Source organism: Protomyctophum bolini, assembly GCF_963924005.1.
Source record: "Protomyctophum bolini genome assembly, chromosome: 11".
NCBI lineage: Eukaryota > Metazoa > Chordata > Actinopteri > Myctophiformes > Myctophidae > Protomyctophum > Protomyctophum bolini.
This window is the reverse complement of record NC_137872.1, coordinates 17,385,983-17,400,131: the sequence shown is the minus strand read 5'-3', so window position 1 is coordinate 17,400,131 and position 14,149 is coordinate 17,385,983. Positions and strand designations below refer to the sequence as shown.

Here is a 14,149-nt window from a genome sequence, read left to right as displayed (position 1 = left end):
AATGAAGACTGAACATAGAAAATGTTGGGAGTTGATGCAGCAGTATTGAATACTGGAAAGCTCCCCCCTGGCGTAAGGTGTAGGCTGAAGCCAAAGCTTTTTATGCCTACCCTTTTTTTAAGAGTAACATTAGTTACTGACAAAACAAAAACAAAGTAAGAAAAAAAAAGTAACCCCAGTAAAACTATGCCTAACCCCGGGCTAAACTTATTACTAAGTAATTAAATACATACCGGTATATAAATGCAGCAGTCTATTCCCATAATAGCAGGTTGGCTTGACTTATTTGAAAAGAAGAGGTCATCACTTTAAATATCAATCGGGAATTTTATTAAAGGGAAAAGGAGTATCTTCAGCTGTCAAACACATAGTAAAGTTTAAGACAAAGAATCAAGCAATGTCTAAAACGTTGTTAATCATTTCAGTAACATTGGCACAATAGAGTGAAAAGTTAAAGTAAAAAACAAAAATCAAGAAAGTAAATCAGATGACAAGACAACAATAATTGTTCAACTTGAGAAGCAGTAGGTCCAAGGACAGATGCAATTACACAAAAAGCCAAATCGTAAAGTTGGCACACAATTGATTCAAATGTGACATGGTTCTGAGCGGGAATAGCAGTAAATTATATTTCCGACTAACTGTTCCTTTGTGATGGGCTCTCTCAGACCAAAAACAACAGTGGAATGTACAACAGCAGGGTGTGTCCTGCAGATGAGCACCGGCAGTAATAAAACACCATGTACTGACAATAAAGAAACTAACACCACATAAGCCCATACTTCTTCTACAAAACGAGTAGCGAAAACAACAATGTACAAGTTCATAACACGTCACATCATGATGCGTTTTGTGCTTTAAGATAGCCTATTTTTAACTACTTTTCAAAATGTAATTTATTTAGGAAATTATTCAAAAGTTTGGGAAATCGTTTTACATTTTGTTAACAGTGTCATCTTCATAAGACAAGTGTTTGCTGATGATATTTCAACTTATTTTTGTTTGTTTTGGGACAAAGTAGGCCTATAGAGTGGCCTCAGGTGAGGCATTTCTACCCAGAAGGCAGCAGTCCATTTCAGGAGGACTATACGTCCGCCCATGTCACATAAACGCTCACTCAGCAGTTAATGGAACCTGAAAAGGAGGAAACTGCATAGGCTTTTCAAACACCACGTAAATTTAACTGAAGATGAATGCGATATTATACACGTATAGCCCTATTGTATACCTTGTTGTACAGCTATTTTCACATATTTTGGAAGGTACTGGAAATCTCCACATACCGGTATTCCAAAATAGGGACACCGGATTAAAATGGTTAAAGCTGCTATAAGCAATAATGTTTTTTTTGTATTCAGACAGCCAGCAATGAGTAAAATGCTCCCATTTTTTGTGTCTCTGTGACACATCTAGGGGCCACAATTTGCATTCAAAGATGTTCATAGAAGCTTTGTCATTGGTAGAAAAAGAACCTGTCGAAATTACTAACCAATCAGGAAGTAGACAGGCAAATCGACCAATGGGAAAGCTTAAATAGGAAAATCTTTCAATGCAGATTGTGGCCCCTAGCTGTGTCACAGAGACTACAGTTTTTGGGAGCGTTTTACCCATTGCTGGCTGTCTGAATACCAAAAAAGCAAAAAAAGCCCATTAAGATTTTGACATAATATTGCTTATAGCAGCTTTAATGGCAGTGCTATAGAGACAATGCGTTCTACCAGTTTGATTTGATGGGACGTTCACAGTGAGACAAATGGTGTTTTCAAGTATGCTAGCCGCTACCTTATATCCAGTTATCTATTCAATCAGATCTCCACAAACAAATAACAACAACAAACACGTTTTCAAAAGTCTCCAAATTTCAAGGAACGTTGTTAAAACACAAATAAATAAATTATACATTCGATTCAGCAAGCCACTTTCGGGAAAGAAATACAAAAACCTATGTATTGAGGGAAAACAGAATCAGAATGTATTTTTTTTTTGCAAAATATCCGACCAATATTAAGTTAATACTTTTAATAACATAAAATCATAAAATTATTCCTATCTATCTCTGATCAGTGCAGTTACTGTATTAATACCTGATTTCAATTTGCTTAGCATCTCTCCTACACGCAGTCACGCACTAGCCTAAAGAATCTCTCAATGGCTGTAACATCAACTCCATATCTAAGCTACTGATTCGCAATGCCGCACATTCTCCCTCTCACACACACACACGCACGCATGCGCACGCACACCTTCTGTGACCACTCCCTTGGCCTCTCACCTTGCGGGTCCATTTTTAACGGAAACCTCCAGATTTTACGGCTTGCATCTCTCCTGGCCCAGTCCCCCTGCCTCCTCCTACCCCACCATCTCCATCATGCATCTCATCCACAGCGATCTCTCAGTCCACCTTGGTGGTCTTGTGTTTCCAGGGGTAGACCAGTTCTCCAACAAACAGCTTCTTGGCCAGGGCGAGCCAGGATTCCTTGGGGTAGCAGCTGTATGTCGGGGTGCGATAGGTCTTTACCACATCGCTGAACTTCAGCGGGTTCATCTAACCGGATGAGAGGAGAGGAGAAACTGTGAAGGACAAGCTTCTACGTCGACGTGAACAGAAGTGCGTCAACATTTTATAGATTAAATAAATATAAATACATTTAACAATTTAAACTCGCAAAAATAGACCATCTACAATCTCATAATGCACCACGACGCATGATGAGGTTTCAGATATGCTATTTTTGTAGAAAGTTTGCCTACTAAAAAATATGTCCTTAATTAATGTAGAAAAAGTAAGTAGAAAAAAAGGGTCTTAAAGGAAATGAAAGGACAAAGGCCAAGAGAAGCTTACCTCCATCATCAGGTGGAGGGCTGTTCCTGGCTCTTCACACAGCACCCTGAACTTCACCCCCTCTGCACAAACAGCATCAACACGCAGCCATTACTATACAATGACACCCGTTAATACATCACACATATACATATATATCATTTCATTTAAGTAACTGTCAATTCGGCCAGGGACCAACTTTAAACTTTTGCCCTGTCATGCTTGAAGCACACAGGTAAACAAACGCACACACAGTTCTTTTCCACCTAAAGTCTATCCTTTATCTATTATTATTATTATCATCATGATGATGTCATTTTTTGTAAACTCTTCCCTTGTGCCCGTTATGCAAAGGTCTGTACAAATAAATGTGACTACAGATATTCTAATGACACAGGGAGAGTGTGGAATAATGTTGGCTGTTGGATAGCAGAACAGGAGGGGCCTAGATGCAGCCTAACAGGAAATGCAACACAACTGCATTGGTCAGATGTCAGTTGGATGTTCAAATACTGTAGGCTCTGTGCATTAACTGTCCTGGGTGCAATATTTGTTTTCCTAGGAGGAAAACTGAAGAGGAGTGCTTGGTTTTGTTACATCAGCAAGGCAGGGATACGACGAGTGGACCTTCATTTGGGAAGCCATGGTGGATGTTGGTTTGGGTACCATTTTTAGTCTTTGCTGGCATTGGACCCACAACCTCCCAATCTCACAGAGGACACTCTAACCACAAGGCTATTTTCGCTATTCATCATAGTATGAATACAGGGCTTATCCACTAAAACACTCCTTAGTTGACTGGGATTCCCCAGGGCTCTATGCTGAAAACAGCAGATCTCCAACCTCAACTGCTATTTTTCACCAAACGTTCGCCCCAAGATTAGGGACGTTGTGGCTCATGTGGTGAAGTGGAGCGTGTACATTACCTGCCAGCCTGTAGGAGCGACAGATGCGTAGGCCAATGCCAAACAGAGGGAAGGCGTTTATGAAGTCCACACTGAGGTGGAGCACGCCCTGGAACAGCACCACGACCAGTCGCAACTATAGCCCCACCACACAGAGACATGCAGGAGTCACAAATACACCATACAGTCCACATGGATGTACAATGGATGAGCAATGTGTGCATGTGCACCATGAAAACAATAGAGAGAGACAGGAAAGACTGTACACAGTAAAATCCTTTTACTATTAAAGGAACACAATTAATCTTTTTTACACCCCTACTGATTAAACACTTAAGCCATTAAAAACAAAATCAACCCCCCCCCCCCCCCAAAAAAATAAGTACATATATATTTTTTTAAGATTAAGCCACAGCTTCTGTAGAGCCTGTCTACAGGAATAGTGGACACATAAGGAAAGAAAGAAATGTCCAGTTTGTAACCTGTGAGATTAAGCTTAAAAAGGACAAATGTTGGAAAATGATTTCCAATGAGGAAGTCCAAGAATCACTGAAACTATTACAGAAGAAACTAAAGGTCTTATTGATGTTAAACAACATATAACCAAGTTCCAGGCCCAGTACACAGATATGCAGTAGTAGTTTAAGAAGCTTCATCATTTCTACAAGAGGTAAAGGAGGCCAACATCACTGCACTGATTACAATGATTTGTTTGTTTGTTTTAGTTCGTTTCAGTTAGGCATCTTTTTTGTTTCATAAAGCATACTTTTTAAAATGTTTTTTTCCAGTTCTAATAACCTTGGTGTGTAGTCTGTGTGTACGTACCAGAGTGAAGACCAAGTAGTACAGGGCTGTGGTGGGAAGCAGGAACAGCAGAATGGTGAACAGTAGAGTTCCGATGAAGAGCTGAAAACACAATGCACCGTCAACACCATACAATCATCATATCACGATCATGACATTTTAATTGATTGAACATTTTATTCACAGTATGTCGAATGGGTACAGTTCAATACAAACACTGCTAATGAGGATATAACCATGAAAAGGCTTCAGGGTCCTCCATTGTCAATTCATCAGTACATTTAAAGACGTACACATATACAAATCTATGAAAAAAAAGGAAATCAAATATAGTTAAAATAAAAATATAATAAAAAAGGTGAAAAATGTGTACAGTATGGAAAAATAGGAGGGTTACGAATTACTCGGAGTAGAACCGCTGCTTCTTCACCTGGAAAGGAGGCAGCTTAAGTGGTTTGGGCATCTGGTCAGGATGCCTCTCGAGTGTCTCCCTAGGGAGGTCCTCGATGTACGTCCCACTGGGAGGAGACCCCGGGGCAGACCAAGGCGCAGTTGGAGGGATTACAATGACTCACTGGCCTTGGAACGCCTTGGGACTCCCCAAGAGGAAGTTACTAATGTTGCTCTGGAGAGGGAAGTCTGGAGTTCTCTGGTGGAGCTGTTGCCCCCGCGACCAGACTATGGCTAAGCGGTTGAAGATGGATGGATGGATGAGGAGCGAAATAAATTTAAACCCTTGTTTGAGCCGAATCTGGGTTGCACATAGTTAGTTGAACTCCCTCTGGTGTTGTGATTGTGGACTTCGTTGACATTAAGGAAGTATTTGGACAGGTACATGGGTATTTTAGTAGTGTAGTGAATCTTGTAGACCAGGCCCATTGCAAATTGCTGTAATCTGTGGTCAACCCTAAGCCATTCTTGACAATTATCTGCCTTTAATTGTGACAGTACAGTAAGTGTATACTTGGGGAAATGCTACTGAACTTGAGCATGTCTGACTTTGTAAGTGAGTGAATACATGACTTGCGTGTGTGTGTGTGTGTGTGTGTGTGTGTGTGTGTGTGTGGTTACCTGGTCCAGGTCGTAGGAGCAGGAGTCCACTCTTTGTCTCAGCACGTTCCACTTCTTTCCTCTGAAGAGTCTCCAGAGAGAGGACAGTCCGTAGACTTTCATGCAGTACAACCTGACACAAACACAGACACACAGTTCTTTTCACTTGACACTGAGGATTTTGACCAGCTGGTCATAAACCAAGCAGTCCCCATTACAATCTGCACAATCAATCAGACCGGTCTGCCTGGTTCTATTCTCCCCCTGACATAGTCTAAAATTAGTGCATGAAGTTGACACTATTGATTGAAAGCATATGAATTACAGCAGGCTGAACAATGATAATATGTTTATTCAGTATTAACCACATAAGGCCTATACTGTATGTGTATGCTTTGGGTGCGTTCGTGGAGGAGGAGAGGACAGATCCTATGTAAAAGTGGATCAGCTTATGGCTGGTTTAATTTATTCAGCTGTCACAGGAAAACATCCATTTCATTATATTTTATTTTCCATCAAGATTTATTGTGGCCAAGCTCTTAAAATAGGCTTTTATTTTTCGCTGTTCCAACAACCTCACCGAGTGAAATGTGTTGTATGTGTCAATCAATGTACTTGGCCAAATATTTGGATTCAACAGTAATTTAAATACTAACTATTCAAAAATGTTTTTCAAAATAGTAAAAAAGGCAAAGTAGTTTAGGGATAAGGGGTTTAGCATGGACAAAAATAGAGCCCGATATATATTATATATATATATATATATATACTAGATTTTCGCGGCCCGTACGTTGCAGCGCACTATGGGAAGAAGGTAATTGCGGGAGTTGACTCCACGTGTAGTAACGGATGGGTTATTAGTTATTATTATGTGTCCTTATTAGTGTAGTGTAGTGTAGTCAACACGTTATGGCTCGTACACACTGCCTGGTATTTGCTCCGATTATGCTGTCGGGGAGCATTTTTGGCGCTCGCCGACAAAACCCCTGATCTGACGTTAAGCGGTGCCCAAATGGTAGATCACGATCTACAAAGGCTTTGCAGGTAGACCACATGACATGCCCCTAAAAATATATATAATTTTAATATAAAAAACGATTTTTGCATCTGCCGCTTTAGATGACCTGAGATGACTTGATTGATTGACATCAAAAAGGGCCTGTCAGCTCAAACACACAATGCAATACTTGTTGTTGCTTACAATCATCAGTAGCAGAGTCAAATACCAACAAAAATAAAACCCTACGATTTCCATTTTCCCCCCTCTATTTCCCATTCCATGTGGTCCATGACATGAAAATGTTTGAGAACCACTGCTCTAAAACAACATTGGACAATGATGTTTGACAGTCAGCAATATTGTTGCTTATTCTAGATTTATTTTCTGACTTGATCTGGCCCGTTAACATTTTCATAGACCTGGTTGCTTGTTTCCCTCTCAGTCAATGTGGCAACCCTGGTCAAAGCCATGTCGACTGTCTGTTGTGGTTCCGTATGATAATTTAGCTTAGCACACAACAGCTAGGAGGACTGTTTAACAGTATTTTGCGTAATTTATGTCCCCGATTTTATGGATATGAACTTATGGCTCCATCGCTGCCTCTTTCTTTAGTAGAAGTAGAAATTTAACGTGTTGCTGACTGTTGACCGTCCCTCTCACACAAGCGCGCGCGCACACGCACACGCACACACACACACACACACACACACAGCATCCTGGCCGCTGCAGACCCAGAGGCTCTGTGCAGTGAGACCCCGATATTTATTTATTGGTAGCCTATATTAGCCCAATTCCTGTGTGTGTTGCGTGCCGAGAGAAAGAGAGAGAGAGAGAGAGAGAGATGTAGCCGCTGAACGGGGACGGGGTAGTGTTGTGCTTACAGGCGTGCGTGTGTGTGTGTGTGTGTGTGTGTGCATGCAATCAAAAGCCAATGCGAAGTTGCGAACAAGAGCTAGTGACGGGTGAGCATGCACATTTTGGCTCTGATTGGCTAGTGGCCACATCTTTTCGCCACGTGACAACTTTACAAATGTTATAATAGATATATATATATATATATATATATATAGGAAATTGGCCCCAACTAGGCTCTCTCACAAGAAGCAAACAGTTGGGAGACACTGCCCCCTGAAGTACAGACTCTGTAATATGCTCGGCTACACAAAGTGGAGGGTAGTCAGGGTACTGTAGCTGTTCAAATCAATACTCTTATGGTTGGTTGTGTGTGTGTGTGTGTACTCTCTCACCTGGCTCCGTACACATAGAAGCAGTAGATGTGAAAGGTGAGCAGAGCCACCATGTCAGACAGCACTGAGAGGGCAAAGGTCAGACCCAGGCACGCCGACAGGCCCACGTACCACAGGATCCTCTCTATGAAGGGAGACATCAGGTGGATGTAGCCTGCAGGAGATGGACCCCATGGTTGAGGAACAAAGACAAGGAGAGGTGTATCTGTGTTAGGGGTAGGACTCGGAATCACTACAGAGCTCAAGATCCAAATTTAACATGAATTTCAGGCTACGATTCAAAATGTATTGTGATATTATTTAAACTAAAGCTACACTATGTAACCGTTTTTAGTGAATAAAACAATTCATTGATTTAATACATTATTAACAGTTTGCAAAAAGTACAGAGGTACAGTTAATCAGTTATATAATAATGCTAAAAGGATAACATGAAAAGCCCCTATGTAAAATGGTCCTATGTATTCAATTATTCAAGAATTATAAAGACATACAGACAGTACTATACAAAATAAATAATAATAAATACAATTAGATTCTGTAGTCAGGTTGGACACCTATTGGTTGACAAGTGGTCAACCAATGGGTGATTGATGTGTGTGTGTGTGTGTGTGTGTGTGTGGTGGACTCACTGATCCAGAGGTGGATGTGGTAGAGGAAGAAGCGTCCCAACACCTGGTCCAGAGCTCTGTTCATCTTCAGTCCGGCTGGCGCTCCCATCAGCCACTGCAGCAGCTCCTCTAGCTCCTTGGCCACGTGCTGCGGATAGAAACACGTAGCACAAGGTCAGGACACACTGACATTTTCATAGCACTGTTAAAACCACACGTTTAAAACCACTTAAACCGCGCCCGGTGGCCTGCCACACATATAGGTTCGAGTCCCGTTCATGAGGACCTTTGCTGCATGTCTCACGCTCCCTCTTTCCTCTCCATCTATATTTGAAACTATCAAAGGCAGAAAAGCCAAAAACAAATCTTAAAAAAAAAAAAAACCACTTAAACCCTATACATTTAGTTGACTGGAGTCCCCAGGGCTCTACCCTCCGGTTTTCACTCTACACTAAACATCTTCGGTGAAAATACTGTAGCTATTTTGGTGAATGTTTAATCCAGAATAGTGCTGTTAGGATTCATGTGGTTAAGTGATGACCTTTGTAGAATGAGCTTCAGTTCCAACTTCACCGTTACAAACCTCGGGGTCAGAGCTTTCATGTGACCGCAGAGATAAAGAAATGCATCAGCACTGCAGTATAGAGGGCATGCAGCTGCGCATGCATAAATTGAGTGGCAAAGTGAGTTTAACATCGTTTAATGTTGTTTAATGCAATCAGATAGGATTTCAAGGCCAGAAAGTACGGTAGTTTTTTTGCACTCAGTGGGTGTTCCCGCATAACTTCCGGGTATGATGATGTCACGTGCATACCCTCTATATTCAGAGGCCTTCAGCCCAATTTACAACCAGCATCAAAGAGTTCACTCAGGATTTGGGTGGTTACAGTGGACACACAAACACACGTACATCAGCGATGGGCACCAGTGTGTTGGCCAGCATGGTGATGCGGTTCTCTCTGTACAGCCAGGAGATGAGCAGGAGGCCCAGAGCTATGTCCACCATGAAGGACACCAGGATGTTGGCTTTCCTATTGGGCATTCGCAGGCGCGCACACACACACACACACACACACACACACACACACACACACACACACACACACACACTTATTTACAGCGGGGGACAGCCATCGTGCGATTAAGTATAAATTAGGCTTAAGGTTGGAAAATGGAACAGTTAATAATCATACAGTAATAATAATAGGGTTGTGAATGAACATTCCTGCTTCTTGGCACACAGATTAAAAGAGTCAAGTGGCCTAATAACCAAGGGATCCAATATCTCCCTTAGCTAGGTGGGGGGACAGTCTTTGTATGAGTGGTATATTTCAGGTTCGAATGCAAGTAGATTACATGTTTTTGCCAATTTCCCCCCCATCATACCGTTTTCCTGCCTGTGTAATCTTGTCACTGCTGACCCCTACTGGTTGGTTGTTGGACTGGTTGGTCCCAGGGATGGTATCACACCTCTTCCTATACACATGGAGGTGCCTGCCGCTTCTTTTCACGTACCAGTGAGGAACCACCCTATTCACTACTACTCAGTTCAACACACCTGCCTGCTGACAGGCATCCTGGATCAACCCTGGAGTTGCTAGTGCAGTGTCCCATGAACACGTCCAACTATGTTTGTTCCCACGATTACACATGCTTACCTCATGGATTGTGTGTGCGTGGCAGCTTTCTTGGGTGAGTAGAGCGTGTGCATGTGGTCCGTCCTGTAGCTCAGCTGGACACACGTGGACAGTTTACTGGACAGGAAGCGCACCGGGTAGAGGTTGAGAACCCTGAGACAGAAAAAGTAATTAGGGACTCGGTGGATTCTATTTTGATCCTTAGTAAACTGATTTATTTTAGGAGTAATGCCAACTTCATCTAAGAGTGAGAACCCCACACAGATCATTTATCAGGTTTAATTGTGTAGTGTTTTTTTAACAATTTTTGGGGCTTTTTGCCTTTATTGATAGATAAAGGAAAGGAAAGGGGAGAGAGATTGGGTGGAGACACGCAGCAAAGGTCATCGGGATCGGGACTCGTGACACGCGCTCAGGCTGGATTACCAGCCTAGGTGCCTGGACCGCTTGGCCAGCCCAGGCCATCTGTGAGCATTTCTAATTATGTTACAATTTTAGTTTTTTCATGGGGACAAGAATTCTATACATTTTAAAAACAAACAAACAAATGAAAGAAATCCATGAATAAAAATAAATAATTAATTTCGAATTAGTGAAAAGATCTGCTATTTAGACCAGTTTGGGTCCCGGGAAAACGTCTTCTCTCTTTTGGGTCTCGACCTGAAAGGTTTGGGAACCACTGCTTTATATAAGAACAGAGCGAGGACAAAAAGGACAAAAGAAAGAAACACTGATGGGGCAACTTCATGGCATAAAACTGTTAGTCCGTCATAGTCCAGTATAGTATATTGTCTCTCTCCTGGTGGAATGAACACATCCTCTCACCGTAGACTACAGATCCAGGACCAGATGGAGAGAATCCAGGTGATGAGGAGGCAGATGGGGGTGGAGGCTTGTTTGAACAGCTCCACTACGATGCTGGCCTCGCGGCCCTCTGACTGCCAGTGGGTCATCTTCAGGGGCCCGTCGTCGTATTTATCCAGGAAGAACAGCGGCTCACTCTGAGACACCGTCTGGAACATCTGGGACAGAGAACAACACATAGAGCACAGTGGTATGAACTGACAGGTGTACAAAAGACTGACAAAAAAAAATGGAATATAATAATATTAGTCTACTAACACAATTATCATGTCTGTATTTGTTGTTTGCACAACAAGTTAGAAATAAACACGCAGCATGTTAATGTTTCCTGTACCTGTCGCAGTTCAGACGGTGGATCGGCATTGGGGTCACGAAGCCCGTTCTGTATGGGATGGAGCTGGGACAGCATGACCTTCCTCTGCTCGTAGTGGACGAAGATGACCTTGTTCTCGTCTTCTTCACCTTCACCGTCACCACTCTCATTCTCCTCTGACTCTTCCTTCTTCTTCTTCTTCTCCTTCACCTCATCCTGTACTGGTCTCCCGTCTGGTAATAAACAAAGATTTACCATCAGTCAATCCCCACTTAGCACTTTGTTGTGCACGTGTTGTTGTTGTTGTTGTTGTTGCACACTGCAAATAGCAAATCTTCAAGCTCACAACTCTGACAAGTTGTTGTGAGCTTGTAGATGTGCCAATGTGTGTTTTACCTTGATTAGAAATGTGAAAGATTACAACTTTTTATAACATCTTGGTTCTGATACATTAATTAAACCGGAACAAGCCTGTTGTATGTGCAAGCACACACACCTGCACCTAATATGCAATATTCTTATTCAGCAAACTCACTCAGGTCTCGGTGTTGGACTTCACAGGTGAAGCCCATCTTGCCGATCTGCCGGCTGAGCTGGAGCCAGCGTCCCTTGGGAAAGATGGTGCTGAGGTCCCGAAGGAAACTCTCCATGCCCTCCTGGCCCTCCTTGGGCATGCTCCATGAGCCTAGTACAGTCAGCTCCACTTTACTCTGGTCCTGCATCTGGTGTCATATGGCAACAGTGAGGGATAATGGTTGGAAATAGAGGTGTGACCATTCATTCACCCATCTCACCATGCAATTTTATACACCATATTAGGTTCACAATTAGGGGTGCAGAAGTTAATTGTGAGGTGATGTACAATTAGGGGTGCAGAAGTTAATTGTGAGGTGGTGTACAATTAGGGGTGCAGAAGTTAATTGTGAGGTGGTGTACAATTAGGTGTGCAGAAGTTAATTGTGAGGTGGTGTACAATTAGGGGTGCAGAAGTTAATTGTGAGGTGGTGTAAGTCCCAATTTTCTGACAGTGATGCTTACATGTTTTGTCAGTCACCCTGTTGCCATTTCCCGCTTCAACAGAAAATTAACATGCTGCCATACAAGTTATATAAAAGACCAGCAAGTTGTAGAAAGTGCTTTGTAAGGATGGCTGGGGAAGAGGCGCACACGTTTCATTGTGTGAAGCAAAATGCAGGCTTTGTCACTCACTCACACACACAGTGCTGTGCTCCACTGACCTTCTGGATGTACTGTTTGACCTGGCCAGGGATAAAGGGGTAGTGGATGACCGTCAGCACCACAGCCGTGTCATAACCAGGGATCCAGCGTCCTACTAGCAGCCCGCTGTCGGCACGGTTACAGCACTGGGGGAAGAAGATCTTCAGCACCATGGCGACTTTCCGCTGCAGCACACGATTCAGGATCCACAAAGTTCTTTGTATCTGAGAGTGGTTTGACATCACACACATGTTGAGTGTTGACCACACTGTGAGTGTGTCTTTGTTCACATCACTTTGTTGTAATCCCAAAGTAAAAGCAGACACATGCCCTCCCTTTGCCCTTCAAATATTGAGCGTTGGGCATGTTGCTGTGGCAACAGAGCCTGGGGCAAGGGGTAGCTATTGATTTGCAATAATTGGCCAGCCAAAACCGCTAACAGAAGAGATTTAAGTAAGCAACTCAAGCAATTTAAGCTAACATAATTGATTCAATATCAATGACAAAACAAACAAAGTAGTAAACTGATGAATAGCTTTAATATCTCACCACACCAAACTAAAAACATCCCAGCGCGTGCTCAAGTTCACCACGACTGTCTAGAGTCTAGACTGCTGCCAACAAGTCCAAGTCTCGAAAATGAGTAAATGACCGCTGTTGAAAATGTAAGTCAACATAGCAAACTACCGGTATATTGCAAGGACCCGCATATAAATGTAGATACGATATTTACTAAGCGCGTAAATATAATACATTTCTTACCTTTCAACAACATGAGATGAATTTTACCCTTCGAACAAGACAGCTATTCAGAGAACGTCGCCATATTTTTTGTTGACAGTCCAGTGCTACAAAGGCTCCGACTGGATACACGTTCATATCGTCGGTTCCGCGGTGCAGTTGTTCAGAATGATGCACGTCCCCGCCCCCAACCCACCCCCTCTCCCAGCCAAGCCCCCCCCCCCTCCCTCTCTCTCTCTCTCTCTCTCTCTCTCTCCCTATATATCTCTCTCTCTCTCTCTATCTCTCTCCAATATATGCAATAATCTGTTAAACCTGCTAATTAATAACTGCATTAAGTTACCATTATTTTATCTTGACGGTTGATAGATTTATGGATATGGAAATATGTATTGTTTCCAGTGAAGTTATTTCGCTACTTACCAACGCTGCAGTAGCGCTGCTATCAGAGGTCTGTGGTGAATGAATGAGGAGTTGGCCAAACTGTAAAGAACTTATCTGTTCTCTAATGACACAGCAAGAAAATTGGGTTGGTAGGTTTAAGTATGTAGGACTAGTAGCAAGCCAAAGTTTGTGCTATTGCCGTAGAGAATGCATTGGGCGTTTAAGTTAAATAACTCAGAAACTATCATTGTAAATTTGAAAGCACTATATTTCTAAAACTATGAAACATTTCAAAGATTCCTTTTCAGGCAAACATGTCCACCGTAAAATGAACCCAAGTAGGCTATAATGGGGTTGGTAGGTGTAGGACTAGTAGTAGTAGCAGCATGCCAAAGTTTGTGCTATTGCCATAGAGAATGCATTGGGCGTTTAAGTTAAATAACTCAGAAACTATAAAACATTTCAAAGTAAAACTTTCCAGGATGTGTCTCCACAGTAAGCTGAATTATAAAAACTGAATAGTTTTTAGGTGCAAAAATCTGCCATTATACTGT

At 42.3% G+C, this 14,149-nt stretch overlaps 1 protein-coding gene across 1 annotated transcript; it reads right to left on the bottom strand.

Annotated features, from left to right (window-relative positions):
* Window positions 1–307: 307 nt before the first annotated feature.
* Window positions 308–13,362, bottom strand: pigq (phosphatidylinositol glycan anchor biosynthesis, class Q). Its single transcript, XM_080774976.1, has 14 exons — window positions 13,233–13,362; window positions 12,491–12,694; window positions 11,788–11,974; window positions 11,274–11,485; window positions 10,901–11,097; window positions 10,097–10,228; window positions 9,349–9,469; window positions 8,460–8,586; window positions 7,828–7,981; window positions 5,602–5,713; window positions 4,552–4,632; window positions 3,748–3,862; window positions 2,843–2,904; window positions 308–2,545 (listed from the first exon to the last, which is right to left on the bottom strand). Exons 2-14 carry the CDS (start codon window positions 12,641–12,643, stop codon window positions 2,393–2,395), a joined length of 1,806 nt encoding a protein of 601 aa, XP_080631102.1. The 5' UTR covers window positions 12,644–12,694; window positions 13,233–13,362; the 3' UTR covers window positions 308–2,392.
* Window positions 13,363–14,149: the final 787 nt, after the last annotated feature.

Bases quoted from the DNA above. Each gene is read 5' to 3' on its own strand.
- pigq (XM_080774976.1), bottom strand. From the start codon at position 12,643: ATGGTGCTGAAGATCTTCTTCCCCCAGTGCTGTAACCGTGCCGACAGC. The intron at 7,982-8,459 runs GTGAGTCCACCA...CATCTCCTGCAG, and splicing joins CCACATCCACCTCTGGATCA to GCTACATCCACCTGATGTCT. The intron at 2,546-2,842 runs GTAAGCTTCTCT...TCATCCGGTTAG, and splicing joins CCCTCCACCTGATGATGGAG to ATGAACCCGCTGAAGTTCAG.